Here is a 17907-nt window from a genome sequence, read left to right as displayed (position 1 = left end):
TTCCTTGAAAGGGACGAACACAAAACCTTGACAGGCGCCTTAGACACATGTTGGGACTGACATTAGTAGCCTTGATTCATAAATCATTAAATAAATGCATCGAATGGACTTAAAATTCTGGTCCCACTTCATATTAAGTACCTTAACTTTAAGTTAAGGTTTTTAACTTTAGTACAATACAATTATTGTGTAAAGTATGTTTTTATATTGCAATTATATATATATATATATATATATATATATATATATATATATATATACCTTCATGTAATTACATCTGAAATTAATTTCTGTAATTACATTTACACTGTTGACATATCCTTAACCCACTCTTAAACCTACCCAGACCACCAGACCTGTACCTAACCTTACCTGCATCCCACCTTAATAGCAGAGTTTTTTTCAATATGAACACAATAAGTGCATTGTATTTATTTGTTGATGTAAGTACACAGTAGTTAAGTTTGCTTAATAATGTGGGACCCAAAAGTTTTCTGTCCATCTGTTTTTCATTGTATACTCTCCTGAATACTGTATAAATGGCACTCTGCAATACCAAAGCCATTTAAGCAAATAAGTGTGGGGATTTTCTTATCAATATTAACATACATTTCCTTTTTGAGGTGCAAATTTATGCTAAGTTTATCTATTCCTTCACATTTTTAACAAAGAATAGGCTACATAATGTTGGCTTCTGGCAACATGGGTTTAAAAAAAAAAAAGGATTGGAGAACATATTTTATCTACAACAAATAAAGTAAGATAAATCTACATCTGCTGTAGTGTTGTGGTTTTGGTTTGTTCCTTAGTAAAATAAGCATGCAAAAGCACACCATGCGAGGTGCCGGTCAAAAGACATCAAAGTAGCATAAAGAGGCATAAGACCGCACACTCACTTGCAGGTGATTCTTTATTTACCAAATGTTTCTGCATATCGCTTTTGTCAAGGTACAAAACGTTGGTAAATAAAGAATCACCTGCAAGTTAGTGTGCAGTCTTAAATCGAAATCAGGCATTGATCTGTGTCTGTGCAGGCAATCTTGTTGCGGACATATTACTCTATTAAAACTCAGAAGTGGAAAACTAGTTTTGGCAGCTTGGTTTCAAGAAAAGTTGTTTTTGAACTAACAAGGAAGTTTTGAGTTCTGCAAAGTACAGTCTGTTTTTATACACTTTAGTACAATGACGTTTCATGTGTCAAAAGATTAGGGAAATTTTGATTTCTCAATTTATGACCCCTTTAATAGGTCCTATACTTTCAGTAAACACTAATATTTTGTGTTTTTGAGGAGGATGCTGACATAGAATATAAAATCTAATCTGAACTGTATATCGATTGACGCTTGTCACAAGCACATTGAACTCTGAGATTCTGCCCACACAGCCAGCAGCAGAAGTGTTCCTTATGCCACACATGACCACTGGCCTCCTGCAGGAACATTTCTGAGAAGATCAGCTACAAAAAAAAAGTGAGAGACACACAGAGAATTCATTGGTGTGTATTTCACATACACGTCTCAAGATAAATAATTTGTAACCAAATGTAGATTTCCTGGTTATGCCTTGTCAAAGTTTTCTAAAAGTTTGGTTAATTTCTTTATACCTTTTAGTAAAAATGTCTTTTAAAAAGCAATTTATTTTACCTCATCACAGCCCAGGCAGCGAGGTCTGATGCTCTGGCAGTAATGGCGTCCACACAGCAGCGCTCCTTCCTTCCAAAAATAAATCAGGTCCACCAGAGGCTCGCCACACTCACAGCACACAAAGCAGTTGAGATGCCACAGTCTCGAGTACCCAGCCCTGTCGGCATACACCACAGGACTGTCCATAGCTGCCAACTGTCCACAGCCACTGCAATGCTGAGCGACAGAAGAGGCACCAAGGAGTTAGGGTCAAATAGAAAAGCTGGATCAACAACAAAAAGACCAAATGGTGAAAGCCCATTGCTATAATTAGGTAACACACGAGAAAAACATTTAATATGTTTTTACTACTACAGCTATCAAGATTAATTTATTGTGAAAAGTGTTGATTAAAGCATTATATTTACATTTAATATTAATATATTTTATATATTTAAAGCATTATATATGTATTGAACACAGAATATTATTTTAAGGACTACACATGGTATCAAATATGGACAATTTTTTTTTTACATCTAATTCAACAGCAATTAACTTTTGTTAATAAAAAATGCAATCCTCAAACTACGCTTTGACTTTACATGCATGTTTTAGAAAGAGTCTAGGTTTGGTGAGTGCTATGTGCTACATCTGAAAGTGATGTGACATTCAGCCAAGTATGGTGACCCATACTAAGAAATCATGCTCTGCATTTAACCCATCCAAAGGTTAACGCATGCACGCACCCACACACCCGGAGCAGTGGACAGCCATTTATGCTGCAGCACCCGCGGTGGGCAGTTGAGTCGTTTGCTACCGAAGTGTGTTACCAAAATACCATTAACATAACATGTCCATGCCCCCCAAAAAACGACATTTTCAGTGCACTTTCCATATTTGCTCTGCTTGAGAAAACATGAAAATATACAGTTAAAATGTTTTTTCATATGTTGAGTTAGTCAATATATTCAATAATTAAGAAGTCAAAATGGTCAGGAAGCAAAGGCAGACTGTCTAAACCAACCAGCTCCTAGCCGCCTCACATCACAGAATCTCAGCACATATAGAGACTCTTTTATCATACTATAGAGACTGTGTCTGTTCCCTGAATTAACAAAAACATCCTAACCATTTAAGGTTATGATTTATGGGGCTTAGTAATATTTTCAGATTTTTGTCTGATCTTAGTCTGGTTTCAAGTATCATTATTTTATTTATTTTGAAGAAATGGTGCTTCGTGTAACATTATCTATTGTAAGTCATAAATCCCTTTGGACATTTGTACTGTATACAGGCCACCAGGGCACCATACACACTTTATCGAAGAACTTGCTTATTTTCTATTTGAGTTAGTGCTAGCTGCAGATAATATCTTAATTTTTGGTGATTTTAATGTCCATGTTGATAATGAAAAAGATACATTAGGATCAGCATTTATAGATGTTCTGAACTCTATTGGGGATAGATAACACGTGTCAGGGTCTACTTGTAATCATAACTCTAGATTTATACTGTCACATGGAATTGATATTGATTTTGTAGCAGAGTGATAACACCTCAGATCATTAGCTCCATTTAGCTGATTATGCAAACTAAACTTATTTATACAAATATTGTAGAAACATAACTCAACTTCACTAAAGACTGATTTATAGATAATTTTACTGATTCATTTCAATTCTTCAGCATACCAAAACTCAAAGTCAAAACCGAAACTGAAACCATTCTAACACTTTCACATTGCTTGCTTTCACCAGAGTGTTACAAGACGAATCAACTTGTGTTGGTGTGATGGCACGATTCAGAGGTTCGTCTGGGTTTCCTACGTCAGCTCCCACATTCCCCTGTGTGCTTCAGCACCACTAAAAGAGCTTTTTCTATTGAGCTAAAAGAGTGAATGGGCTGAATTTGTGTCTTTTTAAAGATTGGTGCGGTTGATTTGTGAATGAATCTCATTGAGGGGACATGACCATCTCGGCGTTAAGATCGAGACTTGATTTTCTAAAGGTATAGAATCCCCTCTGCTACACCCTGTCCTAGCTCCTCTTCTTGTAAGAGGGCTATTTCGGCTGGTGGCCAGGGTGATCTGAGGGTTACCGTGTGGGCTTCCCCGGCGAGCCAGCCTCTTCAGGCCACCCCCACCCTCACAAACGCCGCAGCCGGTTGAGTTTCTGGATGAGTTTGCTGGACCCTCTCAGGCTCCTGACATCTCATTCAGGGCTCAGGAGGAAGACCTTATGTCGATCGCCGCACCACAAGGCGGGCTTGAGTCCCCGGGAGATGAGGACGTTGCCTCCCTTGGGAGTGCCAGCTTTGCCCGAGTCCGATTCCGAGCTGAAAGCCGTGCTTTCCCGGGCAGCTGAGAGCATCGGGCTTGAGTGGAATTCTCCACCCTGTCCTGAGCGTACGAGGCTGGATGTTTGGTTCCTGGGGGCTGCTCGTGCTGGTCGACAGCATCCCCCGCTGGTTCCTTACTTTCTGGAAGTGCACCAGGAAGTGACCAGTTCATGGGAGGCACCTTTAACTTCCCTGAAACCATTTTGGTGCTTCCGCCACCTTCACTGCCCTTGATGGCGGAGCGGCCAAGGGGTATCCTGGGATTTCCCCAATGGAGCTTTCTGATGCGACGCATCATCTGAATTGTCCTCAGAGCACCTCCGCATGGCGTGGTGGTCCCAAGCTTCCCTCCAAGGCCTGTAAATTCTCATCCATGCTTGTGGCCAAGGCTTACAGAGCTGCAGGTCAGGCCACTTCTGTCCTGCACACCATGGCCACTCTTCAAGTCTACCAGGCCAAGCTGCTCAAAGAGCTTCACAGGGGCAGTGCTGACCCAGGGGTTTTGCAGGAGGCGCGCACCGCTACCGACATCACTCTCCAGGTGACGAAGGTTACGAAGGTTAATGTCCACTTTGGTGGTCCAGGAGTGCCAGCTATGGCTGAACCTGGCAAACATGAGGGAGGCTGATCGGACTCAGCTCCTCAACTCCCCCGTCTCCCAGGCTGGCCTCTTGCCAATGCAGTAGAGAATTTTTCCCAGCAGTTTTCTGCCACCCAGAAGCAGTCTGAAGCCATCAAACACATCCTGTTCTGGCGGCCTGCTGCTGCCTAGACACTGGCTCCACCTCAACCTGCTCGTCGCCAAGGGTGCCTCCCTATGGTCTCCTCCACTCCCGCTTGGCCACAGCAGCAGCCTTCCCCCCCGGCCACAGCGAGCAGACGGCCGCAGAAGGGTGGCGCAGCCTGTCTCTGCCCCTATACCTGCAAAGCGTCAGGCCAAGCGCATTCCTGAGATGGGCAACTCGGAGTTGGGGACATCAGCTCATCAGGAGATGGTAGCAGGACCACTCCTTCCTCCAGAGGAGTGCCAGGGGAGAATCCTTTGCTATCATTTTCTTTCTGTTCCGGCATAAGGGAACCCAAATCTTCACTAAAAGAGCTGTTTCCTCTACCTCCGGGTCCCAAGAGGCTGTGAACGACAGTTGTTGACATGCTTCCTTACCGCTCTCGTTCTCCTCTTCCCTTGCCAGTTTACATGCAGAGCCAGCTCCAGAACGCTTTGCCTTCTCATGCCCTCTTTGCCACTTGGGAGTCAGAGGGACGCTATGCCTCCCATGCTGGGGCTGTCTGCTCCACCTCGTTGCCCCACCATGGGTACGCCTGTAGTTCCCTTGACCCCGCTGGATCAGTTTCTGGGAGCCTGGGTAGAGCTTCCCAGGCCATCCCGCTGGCTCATCTGAATGATCAGGCTTGGCTAAGCAAATCAGTTTGCCTGGCGTCCCCCCAGGTTTCAGGGTGTTCGCACGATGATAGTGGGCAAGGATGCTCCTATCATGCGTGCAGAGGTGGCAACCCTACTGGCAAAGGGCACAATAGAGCTGGTCCCTCCAGCCAACATGAAGTCTGGCGTTTAGAGCCCCTACTTTATAGTACCCAAGAAAACAGGTGGGTTTCGGCCAATCCTGGACATGCGTGCCTTGAACCAAGCTCTTCATAGACTTCCGTTCAAGATGCTAACGCCCAAACGCATTTTCGAATGCATTTGTCCATTGGACTGGTTTGCAGCAATTGACTTGAAGGACGTGTACTTTCATGTCACCATTCTTCCTCGACACAGACCGTTTCTTCGGTTTGCTTTCGAGGGGCAGGCATTTCAGTACAAGGTTCACCCATTTGGGTTGGCCCTGTCTCCCCGTGTCTTTGTGAAAGTTGCGGAGGGAGCCCTGGCTCCTCTCAGGGAACCAGATGTCCGTATCCTCAACTACCTCTATGACTGGCTGATATTACGAAAAGAGCAAACTCTCCCCTGTGCAGAGGATCTCTTTTCGCGGTATGGAAATAGACTCGGTCGCCATGTTCATGCAGCTTATGAACGAAAAGGTGCAGTCACTGCTGAATTGCCTGAGACGATTTGAGGGCAAGAGAGCGATTCCACTGGAACTGTTTCAGAGTCTCCTGGGGCATATGGCATCTGCAGCGGCAGTCATACTGCTCAGGTTACTCCATATGAGACAGCTTCAGCACTGGCTTCACGACCGAGCCCCGAGATGGGCATGGCAACAGGGCACGCTCGGTGTCAATCCCTTTGCTGCGCCATTCCACTCCACATGGACTGGGTGCGTGCGTTAAACCCTTAGGGGACTTCCTCAGTTCAGAACCCAGCACTTGCGTCCATGCACTTTGTTGATCCAGCACTTGCGTCCATGCCCTATCGGTCAGCCCTGTGTGGGACTAGGTGCCTCCATGTGTTGTGATTCCCCTTTCTGGACAATCCCACATGTGTATTTCCACAGTAAGTCTTTTCGTAGCATGTGTCTTTCCCTTGCCAGCTCTTTCGTTGAAACTTCCACCCTGCGGGCTGGGTACTTTATAGTTCATGTCTATCACCACCTTTGGTTGTTACCTGCCTTTCTAAGTCCTCCTATGAGCAGGCAGCCTGTTAGCATACATCCAGCTGGAATATGCTACCCAGTTTATTCTGTGTCCGCTATAGGCCTTCACTCGTGCTGGCCTCATGACAGGATGCTATCACTCTCACAGGTTACTGGAAGAAAACTCATGCTGGCCTCATGACAGGATGCTATCACTCTCACAGGGTACTGGAAGAAAGCCATGTGGTGTTTTATACGGGACCCCATTCGTCAGTCTCTTTCAGACGTAACGTAGAACATGACCGACTGAAAGGGAATGTTTAGGTTACATATGTAACCCTCTTTCCCTGAAGGAGGGAACGGAGACGTTACCTCCCTTTGCCACATCGCTGTTCCGCGGAAAGGCCAGGTCACTTGGCACGGCTCCTCAGCGAAAACTTGAGTGCGAGTTGATCGCGCTGCTCCTTATATACCCACACTGAGGGGCAGAGCTCGTGATGCAAATTATGCAGACCTAGGTACTCTGTGTACCATTGGCTCGTTTTGTTACCACTCGAAGGTGATTGGGCTCTCGGTCGAGATCCCCATTCGTCAGTCTCTTTTCTGACATAACATAACGTAACCTCTACGTTTTTCCTCTAACAGGCAGAACGGTTCTCTTTGCTTAACCGTTCTATTCCGAGCCGATCCATGCCAGTCAGCACGCATGCGGTTTCATTTTCCACTGTGGTGCACTGGTGCTGATAATGGATCTCTGGAATGCAATACAAATGCGTCAGACATTTCCTTGGTAACGCAAGTTTAATATAAACCATGATATGGATGATGATCAGATATTTCTGTTTTTGGGACTCCTTTTTATTTAGTTCAATAACAGAAAAAAGGACACAACTCTTTCAGTGAGAATTTAATAAACAAAAGGTGACGATGGTATAATATCAATAAACGCAAATGTTTCCTCCAAAGACAAAACTGTCTCAGACATTTTATTTCTTTTTTATATTGAACATAGTGTAACTGTTTACTTGGCTGTTTGATCAAAAAGCACGCTTGCGCTTAGCCAGCTGTGGAGAAACTGGTAGCCAGGCAACAGAGTGGTGATGTCACAAACACGCACTCTAAACGCATGGCTCAGCACGGTTGTGTTAAAGGTAGGGTGTTGGGTTAATCATTAAAATTAGCTTGCGTTTACATGGTCAGCCATTTGTGACGACAATGGCTGATTGAAGAATTTTCATCAAGCACGGTGAGTAATGGCTTCTCCCGTCATTGTTACTTGCACCTCTTGCCACATGTACAGTTTATCTATCTCTGTCGCTGATGAGGGATTCACATGTGATAATTGCAAGGAAATAGTTAAGCTGACAGAGAAGATTTCAGAATTAGAGACACGCATCCAAACTTTAATTGAAGACAGTAAGAATGTTAGGGCTCTAGATACGGCTTTGGATGCGTCTAGCTCAGGGATTCCTGTACATTGTTCGGTTCCGGAAATAGAGCCCCTGCAGCAGGGCAACTGGGTGACGGTGAGGCAGCGTAGTCGTGGGTCAAAACACCGATCAAAACATTAAACTGGTTCTCCCCACTTAGTGATGCACCCACTGAGAAACCTGATGAAATGCTCTAGTTATTGGTGATTCTATTGTACGGAACGTGAATATAGAGACACCAGCCACCATAGTCAAATGTTTACCGGGAGCCAGAGCGCCTGACATCTTGGCACATTTAAAAGTGCTGGCTAATGCTAAACGTAAATACAGTAAGATTGTTATTCATGCCGTGCTAATGATGTTCGACTTCGCCAGTCGGAGATCACTAAAAATAACATTAAAGAGGTGTTTGAACTTGCAAGCACGATGTCAGACACTGTAATATGCTCTGGTCCCCTCCCTGCTTACCGTGGTGATGAGATGCATAGCAGATTGTCATTACTCAATGGCTGGATGTCTAAGTGTTGCCCACAGAATAACATAGGTTTCATAGACAATTGGACGAGCTTTTGGGGCAGACCTGACCTGTTTAAAAGAGATGGTCTTCATCCTTCCTGGGGTGGCGCCACTCTTCTCTCTAGAAATATGGCAAATAGTCTTAGTGTTTATACTTGACTAACTGGGGCCCAGGTCAGGAAGCAGACAGACTGGCTAAACCGACCGTCTGCTAGCTGCCTCCCATCACAGAGGTCAGTTAATTCTCAGCACATAGAGACTTTTTCACCTAGATATCACACTATAGAGACTGTGTCTGTTCCCCGAACTGGAAAAAACAAAAAACGTCCAAACCAAGTTAAGATTAAAAATTTAATTGAGGTTCAACAAATAAAAAACAGAAGCAATATGGATAAACAAATGATAAAGCTTGGCTTATTGAATATCAGATCCCTTTCTACGAAAACACTTTTTGTAAATAATATGATCACTGATCATAATATAGATGTACTCTGTTTGACAGAAACCTGGCTAAAACCTGATGATTACATTATTTTAAATGAGTCCACCCCCCGCGTCTAAAAGGCAAAGGTGGAGGTGTTGCTTCAATTTATAACAACGTTTTCAGGATTTCTCAGAGGGCAGGCTTCAAGTATAACTCGTTTGAAGTAATGGTGCTTCATATAACATTATCCAGAGAAACAAATGTTAATGATAAATCCCCTGTTATGTTTGTACTGGCTACTGTATACAGGCCACCAGGGCACCATACAGGCTTTATTAAAGAGTTTGGTGATTTTACATCCGAGTTAGTTCTGGCTGCAGATAAAGTCTTAATAGTTGGTGATTTTAATATCCATGTTGATAATGAAAAAGATGCATTGGGATCAGCATTTATAGACATTCTGAACTCTATTGGTGTTAGACAACAAGTTTCAGGACCTACTCATTGTCGAAATCATACTCTAGATTTAATACTGTCACATGGAATTGATGTTGATGGTGTTGAAATTATTCAGCCAAGTGATGATATCTCAGATCATTATTTAGTTCTGTGCAAACTTCATATAGCCAAAATTGTAAATTCTACTTCTTGTTACAAGTATGGAAGAACCATCACTTCTAACACAAAAGACTGCTTTTTAAGTTATCTTCCTGGTGTAACCAAATTCCTTAGCATATCCAAAACCTCAGAACAACTTGATGATGTAACAGAAACTATGGACTCTCTCTTTTCTAGCACTTTAAATAAAGTTGCTCCTTTACGCCTAAGGAAGGTTAAGGAAAACAGTTTGACACCATGGTATAATGAGCATACTCGCACCCTAAAGAGAGCAGCCCGAAAAATGGAGCACAACTGGAGGAAAACAAAACTAGAGGTATTTCGTATTGCTTGGCGGGAAAGTAACATATCCTACAGAAAAGCATTAAAAACTGCTAGAGACAATAACTTTTCTTCTCTTTTAGAAGAAAACAAACATAACCCCAGGTATTTATTCAATACAGTGGCTAAATTAACGAAAAAAAATAAAGCCTCAACAAGTGTTGACATTTCCCAACACCACAGCAGTAATGACTTTATGAACTACTTTACTACTAAAATTGATACTATTAAAGATAAAATTGCAACCATTCAGCCGTCAGCTACAGTATTGAATCAGACAGTGCACTATAGACCCCCTGAAGAACAGTTCCACTCATTCTCTACTATAGGAGAGGAAGAATTGTATAAACTTGTTAAATCATCTAAACCAACAACATGTATGTTAGACCCTATACCATCTAAGCTCCTAAAAGAGGTGCTTCCAGAAGTCATAGATCCTCTTCTGACTATTATTAATTCCTCATTGTCATTAGGATATGTCCCCAAAACCTTCAAACTGGCTGTTATTAAGCCTCTCATCAAAAAACCCCAACTTGACCCCAAAGAACTAGTTAATTATATACCAATCTCGAATCTCCCTTTTCTGTCCAAGATACTAGAAAAGGTGGTATCCTCACAATTATATTCCTTCTTAGAGAAAAATGGTATATGTGAGGATTTCCAGTCAGGATTTAGACCGTATCATAGTACTGAGACTGCTCTCCTTAGAGTTACAAATGATCTGCTCTTATCATCTGATCGTGGGTGTATCTCTCTATTAGTTTTATTGGATCTTAGTGCTGCGTTTGGCACAATTGACCACAACATTCTTTTGCATAGACTTGAACACTTTGTTGGCATCAGTGGAAGTGCATTAGCATGGTTTAAATCGTACTTATATGACCGCCATCAGTTCGTAGCAGTGAATGAAGTTGTATCCTATCGATCACAAGTGCAGTATGGAGTACCTCAAGGCTCAGTACTAGGGCCGCTACTCTTCACGCTTTATATGTTACCCTTGGGAGATATCATCAGGAAACATGGTGTTAGCTTTCACTGTTATGCTGATGATACTCAGCACTATATTTCTTCGCAGGCCGGTGAAACACACCAATTTGAAAAACGAATGGATTGCATAGTCTATATAAAAAACTGGATGACGAGTAATTTCTTACTGCTAAATTCTGAAAAAACAGAGGTGTTAATTATAGGACCTAAAAACTCTGCTTGTAATAACCTAGAACACTGTCTAAGACTTGATGGTTGCTCTGTCAATTCTTCGTCATCAGTTAGGAACCTAGGTGTGCTATTTGATCGCAATCTTTCCTTAGAAAGCCACATTTATAGCATTTGTAAAACTGCATTTTTCCATCTCAAAAATATATCTAAATTACGGCCTATGCTCTCAATGTCAAATGCAGAAATGTTAATCCATGCATTTATGACCTCAAGGTTAGATTATTGTAATGCTTTATTGGGTGGTTGTTCTGCACGCTTAGTAAACAAACTACAGCTAGTCCAAAATGCAGCAGCAAGAGTTCTTACTAGAACCAAGAAGTATGACCATATTAGCCCAGTTCTGTCAACACTGCACTGGCTCCCTATCAAACATCGTATAGATTTTAAAATATTGCTTATTACTTATAAAGCCCTGAATGGTTTAGCACCTCAGTATTTGAATGAGCTCCTTTTACATTATAATCCTCTACGTCCGCTACGTTCTCAAAACTCAGGCAATTTGATAATACCTAGAATATCAAAATCAACTGCGGGCGGCAGATCCTTTTCCTATTTGGCGCCTAAACTCTGAAATAACCTACCTAACATTGTTCGGGAGGCAGACACACTCTTGCAGTTTAAATCTAGATTAAAGACCCATCTCTTTAACCTGGCATACACATAACATACTAATATGCTTTTATTATCCAAATCCGTTAAAGGATTTTTAGGCTGCATTAATTAGGTAAACCGGAACCGGAAACACTTCCCATAACACCCTATGTACTTGCTACATCATTAGAAGAATGGCATCTACGCTAATATTTGTCTGTTTCTCTCTTGTTCCGAGGTCACTGTGGCCACCAGATCCAGTCTGTGTCCAGATCAGAGGGTCACTGCAGTCACCCGGATCCAGTACGTATCCAGACCAGATGCTGGATCAGCACCTAGAAAGGACCTCTACATCCCTGAAAGACAGCGGAGACCAGGACAACTAGAGCCCCAGATACAGATCCCCTGTAAAGACCTTGTCTCAGAGGAGCACCAGGACAAGACCACAGGAAACAGATGATGATTCTTCTGCACAATCTGACTTTGCTGCAGCCTGGAATTGAACTACTGGTTTCGTCTGGTCAGAGGAGAACTGCCCCCCCAACTGAGCCTGGTTTCTCCCAAGGTTTTTTTCTCCATTCTGTCACCGATGGAGTTTTGGTTCCTTGCCGCTGTCACCTCTGGCTTGCTTAGTTGGGGACACTTCATCTACAGCGATATCGTTGACTTGATTGCAAATAAATGCACAGACACTATTTAACTGAACAGAGATGACATAACTGAATTCAATGATGAACTGCCTTTAACAATCATTTTTGCATTATTGACACTGTTTTCCTAATGAATGTTGTTCAGTTGCTTTGACGCAATGTATTTTGTTTAAAGCGCTATATAAATAAAGGTGACTTTGACTTTGACGACTGATTTAGACTCACATATTCACTCTTATTGCTGAGAGGAGACTGTGCGGTTCCATTTGTGGTACTCTCCGGATCTGTCTGTTCTTGGGAGGCCTTTTCATTCTTTACAGCCATACATTTTTCTCCAGGCAGAGCAACCTCTCCTACTCCTAAGGATTCCTCCTTAAAGGATTTCACAAACTGAGCCATAGCTTTCAACTCCACCTCAGACAGGCTGTGGCAGTATGCAGGGTCATGATCGTAGGAAGGTAGCTGTCTTATCAGTTGCTTGTGGCGATATAATGATCCTGCTGTGCCTGCCACAGGTCGCCTTTCTTCAGGGAGAAGCTCCATGTACTGCATCGCCTGACAGACAGACAGACAGACAGACAGAATTAATGCCTGGTCTCAGCGTTTATACTTCAGCGCGTAACATTTACACATATGCTGGGACATAGAATTTGAACATCAAAAACATAAACATTGTTACATATGTACAGCTAAAAATGTACAAGTACAAAACAAATACTTGTATATATGCACTTTCATCATTAAGTTAATTACTTTTTTAGAACCCTTAACTTATACCATTTTATAGAGAATATAAAAATAACATCTAAAACGTCATAGACATTTTAGTAATTAATAGCATTTAAAAGATATTTTGTGCCACTATTTCCACAGGTTAAAGCTAACAATAATATTTTTTAAAACAATATGCACAGTATAAAGAGTGTACATGACAGACAGACAATTGCAATCACAAAAATAGAGCTACACTTCATGTTAAAAATCAACAGAAAAAAAAATGGCGAGTGTAGCCACACTGGGTTGTACATAATAATTAACTCAAATGATATATAGGGAATTTGGGTAATTAATCAGGAATATGATTAATATATATATCATATTACAGTTGCATTAAAATTATTGAAGATGAAAAATAGGTCAATTGTTTATATTAATAACTCATCACAAGGCATTGTAATTTACTCATTAATATTTCAATATTCTATTCTTCATAGCAATTATTGTGATATCTCTTTTAGAAATTAATGTAAATCAAACGTGGTTCGTCCAGCAAACGGCCGTAAGATTTGTTTTATTAATTCTCAGCAATGCTATCACTTCTTATAATTCCAGGATGAATAGTTTCTGGCCATGAAACCATTCTCCTGTCCTTATAAGATTTATATTACTTAAAAGTAACAAATGAGCTTTGAAGCTAAGATCGGCATTTCATTGACTTCGTAACATGAGCAACTTAGACAGACAATCTGGAGTATATGGAATTTAATAATTGAACTAATAATACTGTACATCAACTACGATTTATACAGAGTAAATACGCGTATGACAATATAGACAGTAAACTTTGTACAAGACATAACGAAATCCAAATGAGGGAGAGGGAGAGAGACGTGAACAACCAATGAACGTCCGCGATCTGAAGCGGGAAAAAGTTCCTTTGTCTCTGTGGAAACACCCACCCTAATAAATTAGGATTTATCAGATTTCAACAGTGATATTCTAGCACGTTCGTAATTCCAGATTAATACATTTTTCATTAATTTGCTTTAGATAAATGAGTTCGTCAAAGCATGACGATTAAACAGACACCAAAAGTGACATATATAAATGATCAAAACATGAAGTTATGTTCAAATGCAGAATTACACACATTTAAAATTTGATTAACACATGATAAAATTGCAGATACTCCAATTTGATATGGGGAGACATCTAAGCACAAAAAGAGATACATTCTATACCTTTAAAATTCATTGAGAAAATAAAAGGGTACTATTCTCTTTTCTAAGAGTTAGCTTTCCTGTCCTGTTTGTTAGGTCATAAAGTTTTACGACCTCTGAAGGAGTTGGGTTACAGAAACATGACTCTATTTGAGAAAGCTAAAATGAGGAGAAACATTTCCTATTTACAAGTCATACTTATAATCCTCGCATCACAGGATTAACCATTTTTATGCAATACACAAACCTATTCAAAATACACATTATTAAGGATTTGCATGATGAGTGTAAGATAAAACATTTGTGGGTGTGTGTGTGCGTGGGTGTGTGTAAGTTGAAAGGAGAGTTAATTTCTCCTTTGAGGCTGCTCACGTGACTTTGGAATGTCTCATCCTGTGTCGTAAATAATTTAAATCCAGCCAGGCTGGCGCCAGGCCAGGCATTTAGAGTAAAAAGGTTTCATTTGTATGTCTGAGTTTAAAATCTGAAAGTGTTAGGTTTGCATTGTTTTAGATTCAACGAACCGTGATTCATTAGTTCAGAACCCATGAATCGATGACCTGCATATCCGTTACAGCGAGATACAGTAATCACATGGTATACTTCTTGCTTATTCTTTTCTTTAGAGAGAATTATTAAAAGAAACGTGATTGATATCCTGAGTGCCAAGACTGTTCAGAGAATATTTCAGGGCACCTTGTTTCAAGACTATTTATTTATCCATATAGTTGTGACGTTTGGAAACCCAGTGAAATGCAGGAGACAATAGATCCAATCGCAGTATGGGTTTATTAAGGGTAATTCAAATCAGAATCAAACAAGCCGGGGTCAAAACCAGAAATCAATCCAAACAAACAAACAAACAAAGAAGGAACAGGAAAGGGAACAGGAACGGGAACAGGAACAGGAACTCAGAAGACGAGGAACTCGGAAGACGGGAAAACAGGGTAACGGAAGGAAAGGACTCCATGAAGACAGACAGGAAAAGACTGGTTAATATAGGGAGGATAATGACTAACAAGTGAAGACACAATGTGCAATTAACAGGAGTGCAATTACTGTGATGAAGGGACAAGGCTTTGTGGGAATTGTAGTGCCTACAGTGAGGTGTAGGCACAAACACAAGTCCCGGAAGGACATAACGTTCAGTCCCCAGGGCCGAACCGACAGGGAAGGAATCCAGAGAGGAGCGTGCGTGCGGTCGAGACAGAAGCCCACCAGGGCGGCGCAGAAGACCACCACTTCCGTGCGGTCGAGACAGAAGCCCACCAGGGCGGCGCAGAAGACCACCACAGTGGGATCAATGACACAGGAGAGCAAGTCTGGTTAGGCAAGTCTGAAACAGAGAACATGAACAAGTTAAGGGTGGCCTCCGTGGCCACGACAGGATCAGTCGAGCGCTCAGAGAGTTTGGCTGAGATGTGATGAGGCTCTGAAAGTTCCGCAGAGGCGAGGAGAGACTCTGGTAGTTCAGCCAAGACAAGGAGAGGCTCTAGTAGTTCAGCAGATACGTGGAGAGGCTCTGGTAGTTCAGCAGAAATGTGGAGAGGTTCTGGTAGTTCAGCAGAGGCGTGGATAGGCTCTGGTAGTTCAGCAGAGACGTGGAGAGGCTCTGGTAGTTCAGCAGAGACGTGGGGAGGCTCTGGTAGTTCCACAGAGACATGGAGGGACTCTGGTAATTCCGTAGTGTTTAGACTGGATTAAAGAAGATCAATGCTGACTTGACTCTGCTCATGAAGATCATTGGTGGCCTGACTCTGCTCATTAAGATCATTGGTGACTTGCATTTGTTCATGAAGATCAATGGTGACTTGCCTTTGCCCATGAAGAACACTGGTGACTGGACTTTGCCCATGAAGATCATTGGTGACTTGCCTTTGTCCATGAATATCACCGGTAACTTGACTTGACTCCAGAGTGTCAACAGTAACTTTCCCTGACTCTGGAGTGTCAACGGTGACTTGCCCTGACTCTGGAGGGTCAACGGTGACTTGCCCTGACTCTGGAGGGTCAACGGTGACTTGCCCTGACTCTGGAGGGTCAACGGGAACCTGACTCGACTCTGGAGGGTCAACGGGAACCTGACTCGACTCTGGAGGGTCAACGGGAACCTGACTCGACTCTTGAAGGTCAACTGTGGCTGTCATCCTGTGCAGAGGCGCTGGACAAGCAGCCATCTTGTGCCATGACTCTGGATCGGCGGCCATCTTGGGCAATGGCACTGGGCCAGCGGCCATTCTGGTCAATGGAGCTGGGCCGGCGGTCATCCTGGGCAGTGGCGCTGGGCTTGCGGCCATCTCGTGCTGTGGCGCTGGGCTGGCGGCCATTTTGCATCGTGGTGCTGGGCTGGCGACCACCTTGTGCTGTGGCGCTGGGCTTGCAGCCATCTTGTGCAGTGGTGCTGGACTGGCGGTCCTCCTGTCTGTAGACCCCGGTCTAGAATCGGCCATCCCACCGGGAGAGACAGGTGCGGCTGGGGTATTCCACGGAGACCGATGTTGTAAATAAAAAACAAACTCCCAGAAATTATTGGCATCCAACTGCTCCATTTCAAGTCTAGGAACTGGGTCATCCAGCTCGGTGTTGAACATATCCTTTAGGGCCGCATCATTATATCCCAAACCATCCGCTAGGGTCCAGAACATTTGTGCTATATCACCCACCTCAATCCCCTTTTGGCAGAGAGTGGTCAATTTGACGTATCTTGCCCTTCGTTCCATCATACTGGCTGGGGAACGGGTATGAAGTCCCACACCGCTGGATCGCGACATGATGGAGTCCTTCTGTGACGATCGGAGACCGGATTAATATAGGGAGGATAATGACTAACAAGTGAAGACACCTGAGTGCAATTAACAGGAGTGCAATTACTGTGATGAAGGGACAAGGCTTTGTGGAAATTTGTAGTGCCTACGGTGAGGTGACTATGGGGAAGTGAGACCACTAGTGGAGACTCAGGGAAACAGAGACCAGACAGCGTGACAATAGTAAAATACTGTATCTTCATGAAAATTCCAACAGTTTTTAACAAACAGCGTGGACTATGTGCAACTTTAGCTTAGTTTCCCAATATAAAGTAAATGCAGAAAAGTGTGAGGTAATGATGATGTCAGGAAACTGGCCTACTCTGTTAAATGATCACGGCTGCTCTTGGCCAAATATACAAGGCTCTCTGAAAAAAAAAAAAACAGACTTGGCAAGACGGGAAGTTTTACCTCTCTCTATGTTTGGTAGGGTAGAAACAATCAAAATGAATGCATTACCCAGACTTCTTTTCCTTTTTCTGTCTCTTCCAATGTGGGTTCCAGTCTCAGCATTTAGTAAATTAATATTTATTTGGCATAATAAAAGACCAAGAATATGACAAAAATCACTTATGTCAAATAAAAAACTGGTGGTTAGAGGCTCTCTAATTTTTAGGACCATTTTTGGTCTGCTCAGGACTACAGCTGCTTGGAATAGTAATCATAAGCAGGTAGAAAAGGTTACTACTTAACAAAATTGTAATTATCTTTGATAGTTTTACTATTTATGGACTTGCATGCACAGAAAAAGTTAAGAAAGTAAGTATATTCTCAAAATTTGTTCCACTATGCAAAAAAAAAAAAATTAATAAATAAAAAAATTAAGTGCAGTCGCCATTATGAGTAATCCAGTTTTCCTTCCTTGAATATAGTTGAGATAAAAAGATCTCTAAATATATCTA

General features: G+C 42.3%; 1 protein-coding gene across 1 annotated transcript in view; it reads right to left on the bottom strand.

The window, feature by feature from the left end:
* Positions 1-256: 256 nt before the first annotated feature.
* lmcd1 (LIM and cysteine-rich domains 1) overlaps positions 257-17907 on the bottom strand; it is a 38447-nt gene continuing 20796 nt past the window's right edge. The window contains exons 4-6 of the mRNA XM_059569940.1: positions 12487-12816; positions 1644-1859; positions 257-1456 (exon numbers count right to left, since the gene is read on the bottom strand). Coding sequence (XP_059425923.1) covers positions 1316-1456; positions 1644-1859; positions 12487-12816 — 687 coding nt within the window. The 3' untranslated portion in view covers positions 257-1315. The remainder of the gene's footprint in view (positions 1457-1643; positions 1860-12486; positions 12817-17907) is intronic.

Source organism: Carassius carassius, chromosome 16 (assembly GCF_963082965.1).
Source record: "Carassius carassius chromosome 16, fCarCar2.1, whole genome shotgun sequence".
NCBI lineage: Eukaryota > Metazoa > Chordata > Actinopteri > Cypriniformes > Cyprinidae > Carassius > Carassius carassius.
This window is presented reverse-complemented; position numbering and strand designations above follow the sequence as displayed.